The 23,501-nt window shown below is 39.5% G+C and overlaps 1 protein-coding gene across 1 annotated transcript; it reads right to left on the bottom strand.

The window, feature by feature from the left end:
- Positions 1–993: 993 nt before the first annotated feature.
- Positions 994–16,953, bottom strand: LOC108441194 (stonustoxin subunit beta-like). The gene is made up of 12 exons (XM_017720589.2): positions 16,870–16,953; positions 12,622–12,714; positions 10,491–12,244; positions 9,707–9,826; positions 7,904–7,992; positions 7,607–7,805; positions 7,386–7,499; positions 6,580–6,681; positions 6,412–6,500; positions 1,494–1,695; positions 1,292–1,405; positions 994–1,169 (listed from the first exon to the last, which is right to left on the bottom strand). Exons 2-12 carry the CDS (start codon positions 12,710–12,712, stop codon positions 1,125–1,127), a joined length of 2,919 nt encoding a protein of 972 aa, XP_017576078.1. The 5' UTR covers positions 12,713–12,714; positions 16,870–16,953; the 3' UTR covers positions 994–1,124.
- Positions 16,954–23,501: the final 6,548 nt, after the last annotated feature.

Here is a 23,501-nt window from a genome sequence, read left to right as displayed (position 1 = left end):
CGTTAATCACATAACAGTTACATTAAAGCCTCTTTTTCACTGCATGGTACCAGCTCGACTTGACTCGACTTGTTTTTTTATTTTCTACTAGGCAAATCTGGTATTTCTCAAGGTTCCAAGTGAGGTGAACTAATACCAGAAAGTGACCTAAAAATGCTACAGACTACTGATTGGTTAGAGAGAATTGCACTTATTTTAGATGGTCCACTGTAGATGCTTTGTAAATGCTCAGTATATCTTTAAGTAACATCCAACTAAATATCTATTACATGTAACTGAAATTCAATTTTAGTATCAAAGACTTTAATACATCTATTCCTAACATTAAACCTAACCCTAACCTTAACCTCAAGGCAAACCCTACACCTACTCCTAACCATAAGCATAACCATACTGTTGGTGATAATCAACTTAGTATTACCAGAAAGTTTGTTAGTGATTTAAGTATCTATAGAGCATCTATAGGGGACCATCCAAATAAAGTGTGACTGCTAATGCTAGCAACTAGTTAGCACACACAAAAAGTAAAGGGCGACAGGCAAATTATGTCAAAAACTGAATAAATGACGACGTATTCTTCTGACAGCAGGGATATCCTTGGCTTAAAGAGAGATGAAGTAAGAGTCATTCTATATTGTAAGCATAAAGCACGGGTGCATACCTTGTCCCTGAACTTGAGTCATTGAGTCATTTTTAATTGGAGAAAGCAAAAAACATTCACATTATGAACGTTTGAAAGGAGATGCACAAGTTTTTCAAATTCTACAGAAGCAACTGCCTCAGTTACGTTGACAGAAGTTGGTTATTGTGTGATGTGCAATCTTTCATCAAATTAGGAAAACTTTACCTTTAACTCTTAGCTTGATAAACCATCAACCAGCAGACACCCAAAGCACTGGATTATTATCTGAAACCTCATTACCTACACCGATCAGGAATGACATTATGACCACCTCTTTATTTCTATGCTCGTTGACCATTTTATCAGCTCTACAATTACAGTTCTACAATTACAGACTAGTCCATCTTTTCTCTGCATATTTTGTTAGCCCCCTTTTACCCTATTATTCTGTGATCAGGACAGAACAAAAAAAAAAAAAACTTAATGGAGATGATTAGTATCCTCAAATATGGGCAGGCATGGTGACATTCATATTAACATTGTCCACCTGGTGGAAAGAAAAAATACTTTTAAAATTGATACATATACACTATTTTTAATGGATAATATAATGAATGTGCTTCTATCCAGAACTGTTGCCAAAAAGTACATGAAAAAAAAACTACTTACTTCAATGAGGCCAAAGTTGGTCATGAAAACGTCGTCACGGATATTAAGCGCAGACACGCTCTCCACTGGCATACGGTGCAAGAACATACAGAAGACGTACCCATTCACAATTACCTGAAGGAAATGAAGCAAAACTGTTTGTACAACAATTTATTTTCCTTAAGTTGTTAATTCACTTGCTTTACTTCTTCAAGCTCTGTACCTCATATCCTTCTGGTTTAACAACGATGAACAAATCAAAGGCTCCTCCTTTCACAAATGGGCCCCCTGAGGTCACTTCTTGATTCTGCCACTGCCCGTTTCTGAAGCTGTTGCGCACAACAGATCCTGTCCCAACACGGGGGTTGAAGTGGAATGCGATGTCATCTCCTTCCCTTTGCCCAGCCTTCAGATTTATTGTGAAGCTGCAAGCAACACAAAAAAGTAATATTTGAACCTAAATTATATTTTGAAATTCCTGTAAATGGCTATTCCAGATTGTAAATCTCAAAATATATATTTTCTATTTAATGCAGTGCTTGTTTAATATACACTGATGAACCAAAAAAATAACAAAACACTTACAGATGAAGCAAATAAGCCTAACTATTTTGTGTCAAAAACAAAAGTGCAAACAGTTAAGCATCATTATGGCCAAGAAGACGCTGTTGGAGCATCTCTGAAATGGCAAGGCTAGTGGGCTGCTCCTGATCAGCAAAGGGGAGTACCTGCCTATAGTGGTTCGAGGAGGGACAAACCAAAGACACCCAAGGCTCACTCATGTGCAATGGCAACTAATACTATTTTGTCTGATCCAAACTTACATAAAGGATACTATGACACAAGTCCTGAGTCCAGCACACCTCAACCGTCTGAGGACGTAGAGGCGCTGATGTGCCTTCCTGATTAGGCTGGAAGTGTTATTACTCCAGGTAAAATTGTTAGTTAGGTGTATGCCCAAGTACCTATAGCTGGAGACCACTTCTGCTGCAGATCCTCCAATGTGTAGGGGGAGGGGAGGGATGGTGTTGCCCCTTCTGAAATCCACAATCATCTTCTTTGTTTTCTTCACATTGATGCAGAGATTGTTCTCACTGCACCAACTCTCCAGGTGTTCCACCTCCTGCCTGTAGCCAGACTCATCACTATTTGTGATCCATCCGACCACTGCCATATTGTTCGCAAACTTTACAATATGACAGCCTAAGCAGTGTAAACAGCAGAGGGCTCACCACACAGCCCTGAGGGAAGCCGGTGCTGAGGATGATGGTGGAGGAGGAGATGTTGTGGATCCTCACAGACTGCAGCCTGTTAGTCTGGAAGTCCAGGACCCAATTACAGAGAGATGTGCTCAGTCCAAGTATATGGAATTTGTAAGCCAGGGTCTGTTGAATCATGATGTTAAAGGCAGATGTGAAATCCACAAAGAGCATACGGACGTAAGAGTCCTTACTCTCCAGGTGGGTGAGGGCAGTGTGGACCACAGAGGAAATGACATCTTCTGTGGCTCGGTTTTTCTGGTACGCGTACTGGTGTGGATCCCCATTGACTTCAATGTTGGCTTTGATGTGGGTCATAACCAGTCTTTCAAAGCACTTTGTGTCTATCGGGGTGAGGGCTACTGGCCGATAGTCATTCAGTCCTGTCACTGTGGAGCTCTTAGGGACTGGGATGACAGTGGCGGTCTTCAGGCAGGTGGGGACAACTGCCTGGATTAAAGAGGAGTTGAAGATGTCTGCGAGCACCTTGGAGAGTTTGTGAGGATTAATCTTCTTAAGGATCCTCCTCACCTCAGTTTGGGTCACACTGAGGGGCTGTTCTCCAGGTGGTGGAGTGAGTCTGGTGGCGGGGGGGTGTGATTGGGAGCATCAGGCAGTGAGGAGTGCCTAGTGCACTGTACATCTGTGGTGTTGTAGTCTGTGATGCACTTGATGCCCTTCCACATGCTCCGTTGATGAAAAATGACCTTGGATCTTCTGAGCGTATGCAGCTTTGGCCCTCTTTATGCCTGTTGTCAGCTCATGTCTAGATCTCCTGAGTTTCTGTGAATCGCCAGACCTGAAGGGAGCATCCCTGAATTTCTGCAGAGATCGGACCTCTGCATTCTGCATTCAGCCAGGGTTTCTGGTTCGGGTAGCACATCACAGTCATGTTGGTGCTGACATGCTCAACACACTTGCTGATGTATCAGAGGACAGCAGATGTATAATCCTCTAGATCCAGCTCCCCATCATGCACAGCAGCATCCCTGAACACCTGCCAGTCTGTGCACTCGAAGCAGTCCTGCAGCACAGATTCACCATCACTGGGCAACACAGTAATGGTCTTCTGTGTGGGTCTGGAGCATCTCAGCATGAGATGATAGGTATGGACCAGCATGATGGAGATGTGATCAGAGAGGCCAAGGTGGGGGCGGGGCACGGTTCTGTATGCGTCTCGTATGTTTTTATACACACAGTCCAGTGTGTTATTTCCCCGTGTTGGTATAGTGACGTGCTGAAAAAACTTCGGCAGAGTGTTTGTCAGGTCTACATGGTTAAAATCCCCAGCCACCATGTAAAATGCCTCCGGGTGCTTGTTCTGAAGTGAGCTGATGTGATCATGTAGCTCCTTCTGCGCGTAATTAGCTTTAGCACCAGGCGGGATGTACACCGTAACGATGAAGACCATTGTGAGCTGACAAATTAAATAATCCGGCCAACACTTTACAGTCAGGTATTCTATTGCCTTGGAGCAGTAGCTGTTAATCATGACAGTTTGTGCACCAACCGTTTACATACACACATAAACCACCCCCGCAGGCTTTCCCTGATAGCTGGTTGTGGTCCACACGGAAGAGCAGCCAGCTGGCGATCTGGAAGGCTGGAGTCCGACATGCTGTTGTTTAGCCATTTTTCCATAAGACAGAGTACAGAACAGTTCCTCATCTCTCCGGAAACACTCATCCTCAGCCACAGAAGGTCCAACTTGTTGTCCAGGGAGTGTACATTGGCCAGGAACAGTGACTGAATCTGGTCTGTTAGAATTAGCTTTCAGCCTTGCTTGCCCCTCATCTGCCCCCGCGCACACCGCTTCCTCATTGTGTGAGCAATTGAGAAGATGCAATGCCACTTCACAAGTCTCGGAGGAAGCTTGTGCTAGCCTTCACCCTCCTAGCTTTGTGGGAGACCTAACTAGCGGGTGGGATTGGAGACGATTAAATTGGGAAGAAAATTGGGTAAAAAAAAAACATTGTGTCACAACAAGTCAGAGCATTGCACCCTGCTGTGTGTGGTGTTGTAGACTAGTCAGAGGGCCCATGCCAACCCCAGTTCACCATCTAAAGCACCAACAATGGGGTACAGATGTTGGAACTGGACCTTGGAGCAATTGAAGAATGTCACTTAGTACAATACATCCTGTTTTCTTTTACATCAAGGAGACAGCTGAGTACATTTTTAGCATTTAGCTAGGGAAGTGATGCTGCCAGGATGCACTATGTGAAGAAGACAAGCCAGTGGAGGAAGTGTGATGCTCTGGGTAGTGTTCTGCTGGGAAACCCTTAATCTAGGCATTGATATAGACATAAATTTGACACATGCCACCTACTTAAACATCATAGCAGGCCTGGTACACTCCTTCATGGCAAGGATGTTCCATGTCTCAGTACCTCCAAAGTTCTTGTAGAGTTCTTGCCTCAGTGGGTCAGAGCAACGAGGCCCAGACCTCCCTTTCCTCAGCCACTTCCCCAGGGGGGATTCTGAGGCGCTCCTAGAACAGCTGGGCAATATAGTCAGGCCAGCATGTCCTGGGTCTTCCCCGGGGTCTCCTCCCAGGTGGATTTGCCTGTGACACCTCGCCTGTTCCGAGCGAGGCATCTAGGAGGCATCCTAACCAGATGCCCGAACCACCTCAGCTGGCTTCTCTCAACGTGGAGAAGCAGCGGCTCTACTCCGAGTCCCTCCCAGATGACCGAACTTCTCACCCTATCTGCAAACAGCAGCGATGTGATCTTGAGGTCATCAAACTGGACAACCTCCATCCCCTGACTGCAACCTAGAAATTCTATCCATAAAAATTATGAACGGTGACAAAGGGCAACCCTGACGGAGTCCAAATCTCACTGGGAACAAGTGTGACTTACTGCCGGCCATGTGAACCAAACTCCTGCTTTGTTTGTACAGGGCCTCAATGGCTCGTAGCAAAGAGCCAGGTACCCTGTACTCCAGAAGCACCTCCAACAGAATACCCCGGGCAATACAGTCGAATGCCTTCTCCAAATCCACAAAGCACATGTGGACTGGTTGGGCAAACTCTCATGAACTCTCCAGAATCCTGGAGAGGGTGACTTGCTGAAATTCTAAAATTCTATTCAAGTTACATGTTTGTATATCTGCAATCACAGTTTTAAAATTTTTGAGTCGAGTTCGATAAATTAGTGGAGATAATCTGTATAGACAAAACTAAAGCATGATATGTGAGAGAAAAAAACTTAAAATACATGTTCTTCATGGTTAGATGATTATATAAGACTTGCTAGTTTATCTGTTTCCAACAACATACTTTAGAAGCTCTGAAAGGCTGTGCATGATTTGTCCTTGTTTAATTAAGTCAGCTTTATAAAAAAAGATTTAATTGAGTCAAAATTAAAAATAGATTAGTCAGTATGTAATTTTCAGTGACTGACAGCTGCTCCATCAGCTGAAGTTGAGTTGTGTAAACAGAGATCGCGGCACATTTTGTGATAACACTGTTATCTTTAGTTCGTTTTTTAAATTAATATAGGTGACCATTTGGATAAAGTCTATTCCTTGTGTATGCTGGTAGAGTTCTCCTCTTTCTTCGTCCACTAAACTAGAGGTCTGTGCACTGTTGTTGTAGCTGGGAGTTGCTGTGTTTTGATTGGTGAATCTTTCCAATTCAACTGGGCTTTCTTCTAATTGGTTTATAAGCTGATAAGCTCATAATATATTTTTACTCTATTATTAAACATCAAATTAACAAGGTAAAAGTGTTTCCTTATAGATTAAGTGAGAGTAGAAGTACTGTGATTAAATGTTACTCCAAAAAATACCATTACAGGGAAAAATGTACTCAACTACAGTAACAAGAGTAAATGTAATTTATTACTTTCCACCTGTGGCCAGATCATGAGAACATACCTTTCGCCATCTGAAGGAACAAGACCTTGGAGGAACAAAGCCATTCCAGTTTTCAGCCCTCCAGTGAGTGGTGCCACACTGGACATGCCCTGTGGTGATCATAAGAATTGTTTCAAGTTGTTTCATTTTTTTGTCTTTTAAACAATTTTCAAGTGCCATGTTACTTACAGCGTAGGACAGTGGATATGGGACTCCCAACTGGAATTGGGAAAACTTCCCACGTGAGACTCCTGGGCTTTGTTCCTTACCAAAAGTGGATGTGCTCCAGTTCTGAGCAAAGAGAAGACAAAGAATGGTAATGAAGGAAACATTATGCATTTCCCCCCAAAAATGTCCTGGCTGCTCTGGATTACAAGGATGTTGGGAAGTACTTCTTGAATTCTTTGGTTGTCCACTGGTACCTGCTGTGCTTTGTAGCATATAATGTAATTGTAATTATATTTATTTTATTATTCTAAATGTGTTACGTTACAGAAAAATAAAATACAATACAAAATAATACAATAGCCACAAGATGCTCCAAGTTGCTGTGTTTTTATTACTTGTGAGGGGTGTTGTTCATAATCAGGAGGCTTATTTCCAGCAACATAAAACATGATACAATGCACAAATTCTCATTAAATTCTATGTTATAATTAACTTCCACTCAATTCATTATAGTATACTGCAGTGAATTCATGAACTTTTCCATTTTTAGTTCTAAAATAATAAAATGATCATATCAGATGTAGATTCCAAAACCTAAAATTACAACTGCAACAATAACGTAAATTTCTACTAGCAGCTAGCCCTAGTGGAATGTGCTGTGTCTACAACAGTAATACTACTTAATGCAGATCTACCAATAATACGAACACCTGAAGTGCATGTAATTTAAGTGATATTTTCTTTGGTTTTTATTTTACAGTTTTACAGCAAGTCATTCAGTAAATAAAAAAAGATTTTATCCATTTATCATGGAGTAAATGACTTACTGCTACATAACCAATGGTGTTCATGATGACTTCTCCTTTGATGTTAAGTGTGGTCACTTTCTCAACTGGCATTCGGTGCTTGAAGAAGCAATTCTTCTGGCCATTTACATATGCCTGGAAAGAAAATATAAGTGTCTTTTTTTTTTATGTTCATAAATTGTTTTGTTTATTTGCATTACTTATTTTATTTTTTGTACCACATACTCAATTAATGCCCATACCTCATAGCCATCTGCTTTGACAACAATGAAGATATCAAAAGCTGATCCCCTCACGATGGGACACCATTGAGTCTCTTCTGGACCCTCCCACTTTCCGTTCCTGCAGCTGTCACGAACCACTGAATTGTTGATACGGGCGTTGAAGTGAAAAGCAATGTCATCGCCATCTTTCGGTCCAAGCTTAAGATTTATGACTACACTGTATGGGATGCAAAAAAAAGGCTCATTTCAAAGAAGAGTAGTTATATATATAAAGTACATAAAGTATTTTGTGTTATAAATTTTAAAAATTCATACTTGTTGGCATCTGGATTAACAACCCCTTGGAAGTACAGAGCCATTCCTGGTCTCAGCCCTCCAGGAATTGGGCCCACAAAAGGAATGCACTGTAAAGAAATGATTCATTAGTTCAACTTAGCAAATGAACAATAAACAGTTTAACTAGTTTTATTCAACTCAAAAAATAATTTGATTGAAACAATGCAAAGCATATGTTTAGTTTAGATGGGCAAAATCAATATCTCACATTAATTCAAACCAAAAAAAAGTGGAAATTTAATGTAAATGCGTGATTTAAAAATTTACATAGAGATATGGCATGAAGCTGTTAAAAGGTCATAGCTCTTTGCCAAATATCCCTAAATAAAATCAAGGTCAATGTATAGGTGAGTTAGGCCAAAAAGCTGTGAAAGTATCCATTTCGCCAAAGAATTCTTGGTGGCGATAATAAATAATTGCCATCACCCTCTTTGAAGGTGTATGATGCCCTCAATATATTTAAGCAGTGAGGAGCTGTGCTTTCCCCTCTGCTGTCACTGCAGACTGGCAGGGTCGCCTACAGAGCAGCACCAGTAGCTGTAAATGAAGTAATGTAGTTTTTTGTTTGTGCTCTTTTTCATTCTGTGACTTGTTTGATTGATTGATGTGTAAAACTGAAGTTCTGAATGCACTGCGAGCACCCTGTTTTTCAGTCTCATTCAGATAAAAAGCAAATGTCAGTGCGATAAACCATTATTACTATAGTATGGAGACAAAGCAGGAAACATCATGATTATTTTTAAGGCTATTTTAAATATGATTCATCTGTCCTGTCATGTGACACACAAGTGAGATCACCACAGTTGGAGGCGGCATATTGGAAATGGCTGGAAAACCTCGTCTCGTCTGTTTACGTGAAAGTTGCTGACGACACTTGATGACGTATCCGGTTCTTAAAGGGTTTTCCCATTTCATCTGTGTCTGAGTGTTACTTGTACAAATACCTATTCTCCTTGGTAGCAGGGGTTGCTGGACCCTATCTCACCACACATTGGGCAGAAGGCAGGAAACACCCTGGACAGGTCGCCAGTCCATCACAGAAATGCCATAATTTATTATTAAAGTTAGCTAAAAGTCCTTGTTTACAAGATGTGTCCTTCTCAACAAAATGTACATAAGGAAGCTAATACAATGCATTATCAAAGTGAATTGATGTGGAGATTTATGTTTATTTGATGATTACAGGTGTAATGGCAGCATTGTTGACATGCCTTGCTGAACCCGTCTATGTATGTATGGGGTGTCCAGTCTTATTTGCAAAAGCCCAGTGTGGCTGAATGTTTTATACCAACCATGCATGTGCTCAGCTAATCAGATGTCTTACAGACTGAAACCAATTGATTAAACAAGCGCAAAAAGATTTTCTCCTGCTTTTTTGGAATGAAAATCTGCAGCCACATCGGCCCTTTGTGGATAGGATTGGACACGCCTGATGAATGTTTACCTATGGCTTCAACCTCTTCCTTGTTTTTTATGATGCTCAGTGGCTAGAAGACTTCCCTGGTCTGATTAATGAAAACATGGTTTCCAGAAATCTTTTAAAGCCAGTTAACTCTTAAATAATAATAAATAATGGTTTGAAATGTACTCCTCTGCATGCTTTTACATTTTCCTTTGGGCTGCAGACGTTTTCAGAAGTTAATACAAGTGTTTCAGATGCTACCAGGCAGCCTGAGCTAACATGTTTTACATAGTAACTAAAGTAGGTGGTTTAGAATTTTGCAGATTATGTTCATTGAAGTTATTACACCCTTGACCCACACTTTAATTGAAACTACTCACAATATCGGTGAGCTGATTTGAAACTTCTGACATGATGGTCGATAGATTCCACCGTGAGATGCCCAAGTTGGTCATTATTTTCTTCCTTAGTTCATTAAAGAGGGAGAAAGAGGTCCAGTTCTGTGTGGAATGCAAACATATGATAGGATATTATAGATTTTTCAGTGATTTGAGCATTATTTGATAACTGCCATGAGATAATTTTTTTTAATTCTCTTGATTTGATTTCTTTAGGTTTGTGAAGAAAAATAATTCCAGGTCTGTTTCTCACTTAGGGCCTCCAAACCACCAGAGACACCACAAGTATACATACATTGTTTTTTATTGTTTCTAGACAAATCTAGAAAGCAAAAATTATCCCTTACTCTTGTTTTGCATCAGCTTTTATTTCAACTACATGCTGAGACATCTGTGAAGGCACCATTAATGCTGATTGATATATACAGGTTTTGGCACCACATGCTGTCATCCAGATGAGGTTTTTTTTATTTCAGGGAAGCCCTTGCTTATTTCAGCAAGACAGCGTAAAACCGAGTTCTACATATATTACAACTGCATGGCTCCATAGGAAGTGCATTTGTAATAACATTTTTCTGTTTCAAAATGTGATGTGTTCTCTTCATGCTGTTCTGAATTAAATGTAGGGTTCATGTGATTTGCATATCAGTTTTAAATGATTTTGCTCAGATTTTACCAAAGCCTAAGGCTAAAATTACAGATCATGTGAAATCTTGCAAAATGCTACAAAAACAATAAAGAGAAAAGTAAGAAATTCTGCACTGACCCATGACTTGTTCATTGGAACGGTGACCTTCCCTTCAAAGGAGAACTGGACAGATTCACTGACTTCACTCACTCCACCATCACTGACTGCTCTGTACCGGACCCAGAATTGCTTGGCCCGCTGCAGTCCAGTTAATATGAAGGTTTCCTTTGTATCTGGAGTGTCTATGGTCTGCCAAGTGCCACCATCAGCTCCTGAAGCACTGGGCTGTGTTACTTTGTATTCTACTCTGTACCGCGTTGTCACTCCAGTTGGGGACTTCTGAAGCTTCAGAATCACATTCCTATTCTGAATGTCCACACTGGGAGCAGGAGGCTTGGACACTGGTTGAAAGCGGTCATCCACTTTCTCTTGTTTATACAGGCGGATGGAGATGCCAGGATTGGAGGGGTCTGAGATTGATGAAATGACAAACCTGGTTGTCTTCTTATCCTTATTGGCATTAAAAAAACTTTTGAAGAGGCAAAGGTTCTCTTTCATCTTTTTAGATATTTCAGGATTGCTGAACCAAGGCTTGATGTCTTGGTCACTTGATTTCTGAACTGTTGATTGCTTCTCAAATGGATCTGCTATCAGGAACTCTGTTACGGTTTGCAGATATGGATCTTCATACTTCACAGAAGTGAAGGAGAAGCATATGACTGTGTCCACCGTGGGATTGAAGAGGATGCTTTTGAACTGGGCTGAGGATGTGATTACCGGGACTTCATTCAGTTCCCTGGTGTAGGAACTCAGCACATCTACTTCACCATTAACATTCTCTAACCACTGCTTTAGCTTGCTAGCCCTAAAGGGGGAGTTGGCATGGGTAGTCAGAATGTCAGCCAGTGAACTGTCTTTTGCCTGCCCACCCCGAATAGCAGGAAGGACAGTGGCCACAGCTTTTTGTAACAACAATTTGTAGATACCAAATGATTCCTGAAATGTTTGCAGCCTTTCTCTCACATCCTGGAAATCATTTACTGTTGTGTTCTGACCCAGATCATTGCACCGTCTCTCTGCATCTCCCAGCTCCTCCAACAAGACTTCAACTTTAGCTACAAGTGTTTCTCCAATTTCTCTCTCCAGCTTAGCTGCTTTACTGTCCAAACGTGCCAGGGGATAGAGCCAAACCCTCACAGGCACAGCATCATTCTCCCTCTGCCTCAGCAAAGATGGCAGCTTCTTGTAAAGCTGCAAGGCTTCCATGTATGTAGTGGGGTTCTCCTGGAGCTCATAGTCACCATAAAACGTACAGCTGATATTATCAGCCATTTTTTTCTCATTCTCATTCATCTTCAGAGCTCCTTCCCCCTCTATGGAAAATTGGGGGATCTTCTTAACCATTACCCTTAGATTTCCCTCAGCCTCTTGTTTGTCCTCTTTCTCTGACACTGTTTTGTCAAACACCATGAAGGCCTGACCTCCATACAGTACAGCTGTAACAACATGAGTGGCGGTCTTCTGCTCAAACACCTCAGGGTAGGAGATTTTGCCCAGCTGGGTCATAGTAAGTTGCTCAAATCTTGTTGTCTGGCTATACTGCATAGTAACTCTAGACTGACGGTCTGAGGACTTCTTGTCACTCAAATATCTGGCTGAGCCTCCAACCTCCACTAAACCACCCAGAAAGCTGGCTTTGAGGGAGGCGCTGACATCAAGGACGCTGGTCTTATCCCGGAGTGAGTCAGAAGCAACAAATTTCAGATCAGTCTTGGGCTGTCGATGCACATCCAAATCCTTGGACAAAGACTGTTTATCCCATAGAGTAACACCTGAAATGAGTGAGTCTAAAGTTTATTCTTTGATCACTGGTCACTTTATTATATGCTTGCCCCTGTTAGTTCACTATAGGTGTATTGTAATCACACTGCGCACTCAAACATCTTTAGAAAAAAAAAACAACTAAAATGCTTTGTTGTTTGCTTTGTTTTACGCACACTTGTTAAGGGCCAATGTCTCACACTAAATTCTGCGCCACATCATTTTGTAAGTTATGTGTACTAGCAATTAGCACATGAGGCAATAAGTAAATAACTAAGTTGTGGCCTCTAAGTATTGTGTTAGACAAATACATATGAATGGTCAGATATGTTCCCTTGAGTTTGCTTGAAGTAAACAATACTTCATGTAGTATACAACACTATATTACCTGGAATGAAAGAATCTCTGCGGCAGTCATACAGCATGCCAGGATACAGGGCCCTTCCCAGGGCTGCCATTTCAATCATTTTAGGCTCCATGACTGTCAAGATGAATAAACAAAGCAATAAATAAATGAATATTTGGACGGTTCTATTGAATTAGTTCAAACTACGATCCCACAGCAAACAAAGAATTACAATTTACATAATTAGACCTTAGATATTTACAAAGATTATGATTTATTTAAACCCAAGGCATTAATTGAGAGTACTATGGTTTTCTATAGGGAAGCAGCTGGTCCGTATCCTAACTCTTACATTTCAACTGAAAAATATAATCCTTTCTTTTTTTTGCAGTTTTTGTATGTAAAGTAAAAAATGTAATTTCTTTTAAAGTTAAGTTGAAATATTTTGTCATGAGTTTAATTTTTAAATAAAATGCTTTATTCCAAAAACGCTATTGCACATTTTCATGTTACTACCAGAACTGTTTTAGTCCAAAGGTGGAGGCTTATTTTAGCTACATCCCTGCATTTTAGAGCTGGAAGTGAGACTGCATCTGTCATGGCCACATAGTCAGCAGTGAAATCCCTTAGTTTTGAAGTACATGTATCCCAAAGTCAGAAAGTCAGTGTGGAACATTAAGAATGGTCACTTTGTTTTGTATAAAATATATGAATTTATGTGTGTAAAATTGTTCAAAGCTGTGTTTGCTAGTTATGTATTGGCTTGCAATTTTGAGATGTTCAAATTAGCTAAAATTGAAATGGAACTTTGTCTTTTTGTTCTTTTTAAATGAACATATTTTAAGGTGTAAGGTCACTCAAAGCAAAAGAGTTAGTCTAAAGTCAAAGAATGATCCATATAAAGGGATAAATAAAATGAAAAGGAATCAAATGGATGCAGTCAAGATTAATATGACAATTCTTTGGTTAGACAATTTCTCCAAAACATGGTTAAATGAAAAAAACAGAAAGATAATTTGAGTCATTTTGCTTTGTTATTCACTCTGTTTATTGCCTATGTTGTGGGTGCAGAAGATGTATTATATGCTGTTGACACACCAACACAACAAACCTGTGATGTTTTGAGTAGGACAGTATATATATATATATATATAAACTCAGGGGTCGGCCACCAAAATGTTAAGAACAGCATGTTATGTCCATTTTACCCTTTTGGCTCTAAATATATCTGTGTGTGTGTTGATGTGCTAGTATAGACTAAGATGTACACATAACAAAAAAACAAAAAAACACTTACTTTGCTCTGCTTTAAGCTTTAGCTCAGCTATAGCTGCTTTTCTCACATCTCCAGCATGAAATTTTTCCTCAAACGCAGAACAGTTTCTTGTAAAATGTCTCTCAATGTTTGACTTTTTACAAGACTGTCAGCTTCTTATTCACCAGCTTAAATGGTATCTGAGGCTCCAGAATGTAATTGCTGCATGATTTAATGTGAAATGGGAGAATTTGAATGAGAAGCTGACTTTAGCTTTGTGACTTTATAATGGTTGACAGTTTCAAGTTGTGATTAAACGCATCAGGAAACCAGCTGGTGTGATTAAAATATCAAATAAGTCAATTTGTCTACAAATGTAATAACAAATATAATCGCAAATAAGTTCATTCATCTACCAATGTCGAGGGTGTCGCTAGGGTGTCCATGTTACTATAGTGACCAACAGTCTGCACGCCACCTTCAAGGTTAAAGGGTGAATTAGCAGTTACACTTAATAAAACTCCGGCGTTTAAGACCATTTATTGCTATAACTGTGTTAGAATGATCAGCAGAGCTTTATTTTACTGCAAAGGAGGATTATTTTATTCTTACTTAAAAAGCTAATCCGGCTGTGGAGCCACATATTGCTGACCCCTGGACTAAATTTACTACAGTACTTTACACGAGGTAACTGATCAAAAACGAGGTAAAACTGAACTGGTGAGCGAATTTGGGCTGTACAGCAGAGAAGATTTACCCACATTTAAATGAAAAATGTTCAGCTTCAAGACGAATACAAGACAAGTTTTTACCTGTGTATTTATAGTCCTGGAGATTCTCATCTCAGATGTTTGCTCAAAAACCTTCAAAAATAGACTTCTCACCACTTCTTCTACACTCTCAGAAATAAAGGCACAAAACTATCACTGGGGCAGTTCTATTGACTCCACACACCGCATCTCATTTCCAGGCGGTTTATTTTGTTGTTCTGTTTAAAACAGAATTAGCTTATGAAAAGGTGCTAATATGTACTTTTCACCTGGAAAAATCTATTCAAGGTACACAATTGGACCTTGAAACCACAGTTAGAAAGAAATTAATATTCATGCATTATATTTGTGCTTTATATATTTTTGAGACTCTTTTTGAGGGAACATTTATATTATTTGTACCGTATGATGATTTAGTCCTCATTCATGTGCATTTGTGTTTTTTTCAGTATTTTGTCCTGCTTTGTACACTATACTGCCAAAAGTATTCGCTCGTCTGCCTTCACATGCAGGGTGTAATATGATGTCAGCCCACCCTTTGGAGCTATTACAGCTTCAACTGTTCTGGGAAGTCTTTCCACAATGATTACGAGTTTGTTTATGTGAATTTTTGTCCGTTCTTCCAGAAGCGCATTTGTGAGGTCAAACACTGATGTTGGATGAGAAGGCCTGGTTTGCAGTCTCCACTCTAATTCAACCCTAAGGGGTTCTATCAAGTTGAGGTCAGGACTCTGTGCAGACCAGTCAAGTTCTTCAACACCAAACTTGCTCATCCATGTCTTTATGGACCTTGCTTTGTGTATGGGTGTGCTGTCATCTTGGAACAGGAAGTGGCCGTCCCCAAACTGTTCCCACAAAGTTGGGAGCAAGAAATTGTGCAAAATCTCTTGGTGCTGAAGCATTAAGAGTTCCTTTCACTGGAACTAAGGGGCCGAGCCTAACTCCTGAAAACACAACCCCACACCATAATCCCCGCTCCACCAAACTTTACACTTGGCACAATGCAGCCAGACAAGTACCGTTCTCCTGGCAACCACCAAAAGCAGACTCGTCCATCAGATTGCCAGATGGCAAAGCGTGATTGGTCACTCCTGAGAGCACATCTCCACTGCTCTAGAGTCTACTGCATTTGGTGCTTTGCATTGCGCCTGGTGATGTAAGGCTTGGATGCAGCTGCTCAGCCACGGAAACTGCACTGCACTGTTCTTGAGCTAAACTGAATGCCACATGAACTTTGGAGGTCTGCGATTGACTTTGCAGAAAGTCGGTGACCTCTGCGCACTGTGTGCCTCAACATCCACTGATCCCGTCATTTTACATGGCTTACCATTTCGTGGCTCAGTTGCTGTCATTCCCAATTGCTTCCACTTTGTTATAATACCACTGACAGTTGACTGTGGAATATTTAGTAGTGAGGAAATTTCACGACTGGGCTTGTTGCACAGGTGTCTTTGGATCACGGTACAATGCTGGAATTCGCTGAGCTCCTCAGAGTGACCCATTCTTTCACTAATTTTTATAGAAGCAGTCTGCATGAGTAGGTGCTCAGTTTTATACACCTGTGGCCATTGAAGTGAATGGAACACCTGAATTCAATGATTTGGATGGGTGAGTGAATACTTTTGGCAATATAGTGTATTTTTGTACTAAATATCTTAGTACTGACATGACCTGAAGCAAAATATTACTTTTTCTGTCATGTTTAATGTGGGATTCTTATTTTTTATGCTCTATGCACTGTCAGGAATGCCTTAATGATAGGTGCTGATGTATTACAGCAAGTTAAGTCAAAGAAGTTTTGTTTAGTACCCGTAAGGAATTTAGTCTCCATTCCATGCCGCCAAAGACATTTCAGCCAAAATTCATTCACATTTAATTGACAAATGACACATTATTTACAAACTGGCTTTAATGAAAATACACCTGCATCTGTTTTAATGATAATGTATCTGCAAATGTAAATCTAAGATAAATGTGGCTCTGTTGGTACGATATATGTACACAATCTATTTTTGTATGGACACTTCTTTCATTGATTAATATGCAACAAAGTACTCATTAGTATCATTAGTATAAGTGTCATTAGTATAATTTGTCACATTGCTTTCCTGAAATGGGGGAAAACACATCAATGCTCATCACTTTCCACCACCATCAGATTTTTAAAGGCTGCAGTAGTTGTAGCTTTCATAGCAACAATAATAGTGTAAAAATGTATAATAATAATAATAATAATAAGGTAATACGTAGCTTTACTTATCTGACCTTTCTGGAAGTTTCTTTATTGAAGTGCGCAGGAAGATAAATGTAAGAAAGGCTTCTGTTCTTCTGTTGTTGCCTGTTGTCCTTCTCTCTTCTGGAAGAGTCAGCTGGCTCTGATGGCTGTACTCGTTATTTTGTCAGACATTTATAGCAAAAAAAAGAGGGTGGTACTTAATATTTACTTGGCATTCTGCCATCTGCAGTGTGTGTGTGTGTGTGTGTGTGTGTGAGGGTTTTTTTAATATAAAGGTGTGGTAATAGGCTTTGGGTGTTTTGGTGTTGAGAGGGAGTCACTGAGAAGTGGGAATGGAAGGCTCATTGTGACCTCCTGTGGTGGTTTAGTTTTATGTATGTGCCCTTCTCTGTAGCAGTTTCTTGTAACAGAAAAATTGCTTTATCTGATTCTGACATTATGATACGTTTCAGTTTTAATCATTGATACTAGTGGACCTTGAGTTTAGGAATGCTGCAATGCTTATTATAAAACAAATGTTATATCAAGAGACCACATATTGCTTGTTAATGCTAACCATACACTAGAATACTTTGAAAAGACTGAAGTTTGACACCCTCTCACTCTTAAAGACAGTGTCACAGGATTTTAGTCACATACTATGATTTAGCAAAAACTAGGAATCTTGCATTGTCACTGTTTGCAAGACTGCACCTAGATTTCTGAGATTATCCATGCACCTGGTGGAAACGTACAAGCAGATAAACACTTTACCTTCCACTGTATAGTGGTACAGATGGGACGATACATTGGCTGAGCATGTAAAGATCTGGGGCTCAGAGCAGTTCACTGTAGAACTTTATACTCTGGCAGATCATCACCTGGAACAAACCATAGTGTAACAGAAATATATTATCATTATCATCATCGTCACCATTCACCTCTTAATCCAGATGGGATCCTGGTAAGCAATATATTATGAGAACATGATTATTGTATTAAAGTGGAGCAGATTTGCCATTTTTACAGAGATGGCAAGCTCTCGTACTCTCTCTCTCTCTCTCTCTCTCTCTCTCTCTCTCTCTCTCTCTATCCATCTACACCGTGCCTCAATATTTGCATGAGCTAAGACTTCACTTCACACATGATTCCTGTGTGTTTAATATGTTGGTGAAAAAAATGCACAGACCACATTTTGTGTTTTATTTTTTGCTACATTTAGCAAATGTATAAAAATGTGCCAAAGTGAGTCTCTCTAGAGGATGTTTTGGCTTATTTCCACTTGTGTGGAAATGTGGTGCATTTTGTGCAAAATGTGGTGCCCAAACTTTTGTACGAATGACCATGAGAGGGATCCAAAAGTCCAGTCCAGACCTCATGAAAGATACTCTCAGTCCAAACCTTTTCTTTTGTCTATAAAAGCTCCATAACTCAGAGTCAAAAAAAGGCCTTGGGCATTGTTGCCCCCTTCTGTCACAAATGGAAGCTGGCTAGGTCTACTGAATGTTAGTGTACAATTTTGTCTCTATTCATCAGTTTTCCAAATTTCGTATCGTCCCAGTCCTGGTTGTAAGTGTTTATAAACAGATACAAGTATATCATAGTGACATCTGTTTATATCTGTATAAACAGAAAATCTGTTTGCATGAGCCACGTTTGAAGGTTTTATGAAATTCTATAAAAAAACTTTGACTACACGCATCACCTAAAATCTGTATTAATCCACTAAAATATTAAAAACCATTGGGCTGTTGATGGAATATTGTTTGACAGTTATGTTATGTTAATTACATACTCTGTGTGAGAACTCAATTTAGTTCAAAACAAGAATTCACCGTTAAAGTGTATTATAAATGATTCATTATGAATGAAAAAATGAACGAACGAATAAATGAATGAAACCATAGTAGCAGAATAACCTGAGTCATTACACCCCTTTCACTGAGATGGTCCTAAACTGCTATTTTTTATAAGGTGCTCATAAGATGTGTATAAGGTGGTTAAATGGGATCGTCAGGTCCTAATTCGACATTGAAGAGAGAATATGTCAATCAGCAGATTGTTCTTATCTCAGTGTTCTCAGCTCTTTGTCGTGATCATGTTTCACATTTAGACAGTACTTTTTGTACCATTTCCATGCCCTTACAGAAGTACCTAAGCATGCTGTAACACAAAAATAATGTTTCACAAAGAAAACTATATTTATAGATTAAAAATAACAGCTGACTAACAGCAACGAAGAAACCCCAAAGAATGCTGGGAAGACTCTGCAGACTTATTTAAATTAACTTATTTTAACCCTTAGAAAACTAATATTTCAGTGATTTTTTGTTATTTTTTGGGGTCAATTACAGTTATGAAGTATCTACATGTGACAGTCACAAACGCCATATGTTGTTATTTTCAGGAGACCCTGGGCTACTCAGATAAGTCATTGTTTGACATGTAAATGTTTACAGAAATTTGATATTTTTATGAATTTTGGTCATTTCTAATAAAAGATTCACCTAGTGCTGGCTTGAAAACAAGTGCAGCTGTAGCCAACCTTTCAGAAATTGTTAGTTTTGAGTATCTGTGAGCTGAAAGTGAAATAATTTTTATGTTGATTTATGCTTTTGGTTATTATGAATAAATATAAAGAATTAGCATAAGGCATACATGTTTTTATTGATTTTCTGTTCTCTTGGATTCATGCTCATACACAGCAAGACAGGCTTTATTTTTTATTACAAATTGGGTTGCATATTTAATATCAGATATATTTAATAATCAATGTAAACTGAAAGCCCTTTGTTTATAATATGAAGGCTAAAAGCAGATATGTAATATAACAGTTGTGAGTGGGTTGTGGGTGATTTTAGAGCTGGATTGCTGGCTGATGGATGGTCACAGGTGGATGAAATCACTCTGGATGGTGAGAGGAATGTCTAATGGGTGATCAGATGTGTGAATCATGTCACTGTTTTAACCCTTTGCTGGAATATGAAGGCCAAGCAGCAGACCAATAATATCAGGATTTTAGGTGATTTTCCAAGCCGAATTACTCGCTGATGCTGACTTCACAGCTCGATTGCTAGTTAGGGGCAGGTCTGCTGAATGATCATTTGTGGACCATGTTTGTATCTTAAACCGTTCTGAAGTTAAGAGGCCTAGAAGTGACCTACCGTTTTGTCCACCAATTGCACTCTCTGCAAAGTAAACAAGAAAATTAAGTAAGTGCAGCTGTTTTACTGTGTGTGGTACAGGACTTGGAACCCATCTCTGTCTATCTGGGTAGAAGAAGACCATATGGGAACCTCCAAGGCTGGACTGAGAACAACTCTTGCTGACATTATTAAAAGGAACATTATGTTTGGTGACTGAATCTTACCAATGACACTGTGTTTGGTCTGTCTGCCAGTTATTTTAACAAACATGGTAGAGCCATTCAAGTTTATTAAAGCTGAACAACAAGATATTAATTTGACACTGCCAATATGGCAAATCTGGATGAATATATCTGATCTTCTTCTATTTAATCATCACTAAGTTTTAATATACCTTAAGAACTAATCATAGACATAATGGTAGTAGTATTTTTATACAGTGAAACAGAAGTCACATTCACCCACACACACACTCACATATTTTATAAGCTGCTTATCTTTCTGGGCTGTGGGGGGGTCACATATTTGATTAAGGTTCATTTACACATTATTTACCTGAATGTAGAACTGCTTTGACTAAGTCTGTATTAGATGAGGAAGACACCTGTGGGTGTTCTCATACCCACCACCAGAACTAGTTTTGAACTCCCTGCACTCCTAGAAAAAAAAAAAAGAAATAGCCTGTGACTGGGAGTGACTCTTACCATTGGGCCACATTTTGCATTTATTATAACAGCATCACTCTGCATTAAAAGAGTCCTGGTGCTAAATTGGCCTGCCTGCAGTCCAGATCTGTCACCCATTCATAACATTTGGCACATTATGAAATGAAAATCATGACAAAGGAGACCCCGAACTGTTCAGTAGGTGAAATCCTATTTCCTATGCAAAACATTTAACCTTCAAAACTACAGCAGTCGATCTGCTCCATTTCCAAACACTTATAGTGTGTTGTTAAAAGAAGCTGTAAACAAGTCCCCGTCCCAACTTTTTTTAAATGTGTCGTTGGCATCAAATTTAAAATGGGCATATTATTCAAAAAACAATAAAATTTCTCAGTTTTAACATTTGATTTGTTGTCTTTGTTTCATTTTCAATTAAATATATGGTTTACATGATTTGCACATCATTGCATTTTGTTTTTATTTACAATTTGCACAGTACAGAGCTTTCCATTAAAGTCATATCTTTATACAATATCTCCTCTTCTACTTACAAAACACAAATGTGGTATCGGTTAAAAGTTTCAACAGAATTTCTTTTCTTGTTTCAATGAACTATAAGTCTGAGTTCATATCACATTACAGCATATATTTTTTGCTATTTTTTGCTAAATTTATTATTTACAGCAAAACAGCAACAATATACAAAGCAACAGCAGTAACTGTAGACCTTTAAGGGTTAATGCCCCAGACGCAGTCTCATAGCTCACAAATTGAGCTGGTTTCCCAGGAATTATTATTGCAAAAATGCTCTTGGCAGCCAGGTTCTGTACGAGTTTGTTCTTGAACCTTTTATTCTTGCGTAGTGACTTTATTGATTGGATTTTGTGGTTAGATTTCTATTGGATCAGGTTAATCCCTTATTTTTAACTACTGTGAAATGTATATATTTAAATATATGTAAGTTATAAATGTATATTTTAGTCATAAGAGTGATGAATTGAAACATGACTCAACATATTCATCCAGAAGTCTAAAAATTAGAAGCCATACCTTTTAATGAAGGTATGCCCACAGTGACATTCTGCCACTCCACTGTTACTTCTTGTGCCACTCAACATTTTGCAACATTTGCAACATTAAATTAAAGCCTTTTTGAGACCACACAAAACCATAGTAGAGCACATGTGGCTTGAAATTTACACAAAGAAATTTCAGGTGAACAGAAAAAGGTAACCTTGGGTTAAATCAGCTGACATTACCTATTTCTAGTGCTTTTTCACGCTTTAAATTTTAGCTTAAAAACAGAAAGCTTGTTAAGAGGTAGTAAACTGATGACAAACATGATAAATTATGCTGAAAATTATATTTCATTCATTTATACTAGTAGAGTGTAAAGATGAATTTGAACTAGGTCAGTTCTGCTAGCATCCCTATGGTATCCTAGTAGCAAGTGTGGCCTTTATATATATATATATATATATATATATATATATATATGAACTATGAATTATGAAACTATGAAAAATACTATGAACTATATATATATATATATATATATATATATATATATATATATATACACACACACACAAAAATGCAGGCTGCCACAGTGATGTGTGGTAAGATAATGGATTTATTTACGCAGTTCTTTTCAATGGCTCTTTGGTGAGAAAGTAGGAAGCCGTTCTTTTCATCATTGTGCCAAAATTCAACTGCCTGTCCTAAATTCACTAAACTCCCCACATGAATAGTGAGAACCAGCCAGGCACAAGAGATAGATGTTGTCACATTAGACTCCTTAAAGGCAGAATTTGCCAGTAGCTGTTTTGATGCGCCATTCAAAATTGGCCCCTACGGCACAACGAACAAGAGAGAAAGAGCAGCAGTGGTTGAGCGAGCTAGAGAGTGAGTGAAGAGCAGGATTCATACATTCTATATGTTTGCTGCACATTAACCCTGTAAAGCCTAAACCAATAAATAATTGACAGAAAATTGTGTTTGTTCTTTGGTCAGTCTTGAAAGGTTTATGTTATCAAAAAAGTGCCAATATCTTCTGTTTTTGGATCATGTTCTTGTGAATATAGATTGCGTATAGATTTTTATAAAATTTTCTGAATACTTGATTGATCTGTTTTGGTGTTTGCATAATATTTCCTGTCTCATCCTTGATTACTGGTATTGTTGTTTTTTCTTTGTTATGTTTTGCTAGATTAGCCAGGGGTTTTCCAGATTTGTTGCTGTGTTCAAAATGTTTGTGTCTTGTTATATTAGGAATTCCATCCATCCATCCATCCATCCATCCATCCATCCATCATCTTCCGCTTCTCCGGGGTTTGGGTCGCGGGGGCAGCATCCTAAGCAATGAGGCCCAGACCTCCCTTTCCCCAGCCACTTCCACTAGCTCTCCAAGGGGGATTCCGAGGCGCTCCCAGGCCAGCTGGGCGATATAGTCATGCCAGCGTGTCCTGGGTCTTCCCCGGGGTCTCCTCCCCGGTGGACTTGCCTGTGACACCTCCCGAGGGAGGCGTCCAGGAGGCATTCTAACCAGATGCCTGTACCCCCTCAGCTGGCTCCTCTCGACGTGGAGAAGCAGCGGCTCTACTCTGAGTCCCTCCCGGATGACCAAACTTCTCACCCTATCTCTAAGGGAGAGTCCAGACACCCTGCGGCTTTGTTTGTACAGGGCCTGAATAGCTCATAGCAAAGAGCCATGTACCCCGTACTCCCAAAGCACCTCCCACAGAATACCCCAGGGAACACAGTCCAATGCCTTCTCCAGATCCACAAAGCACATGTGGACTGGTTGGGCAAACTCCCATGAACCCTCCAGAATCCTGGAGAGGATGAAGAGTTGGTCCAGTGTTCCACGAC

The sequence above is a fragment of the Pygocentrus nattereri genome, chromosome 12, assembly GCF_015220715.1.
Source record: "Pygocentrus nattereri isolate fPygNat1 chromosome 12, fPygNat1.pri, whole genome shotgun sequence".
Classification (NCBI taxonomy): domain Eukaryota; kingdom Metazoa; phylum Chordata; class Actinopteri; order Characiformes; family Serrasalmidae; genus Pygocentrus; species Pygocentrus nattereri.
The sequence above is the reverse complement of the archived record's forward strand: the minus strand, read 5'-3'. Positions and strand labels throughout refer to the sequence as shown.

What these genes read in the sequence shown, in the direction of transcription:
- LOC108441194 (XM_017720589.2), bottom strand. Translation starts at nt 12,712, where the DNA reads ATGGAGCCTAAAATGATTGAAATGGCAGCCCTGGGAAGGGCCCTGTAT. An exon ending in TCAAAGCAGATGGCTATGAG is followed by an intron (nt 7,500 to 7,606) that starts GTATGGGCATTA and finishes TTTTCTTTCCAG; the next exon opens with GCATATGTAAATGGCCAGAA. An exon ending in CATATCCACTGTCCTACGCT is followed by an intron (nt 6,501 to 6,579) that starts GTAAGTAACATG and finishes TGATCACCACAG; the next exon opens with GGCATGTCCAGTGTGGCACC.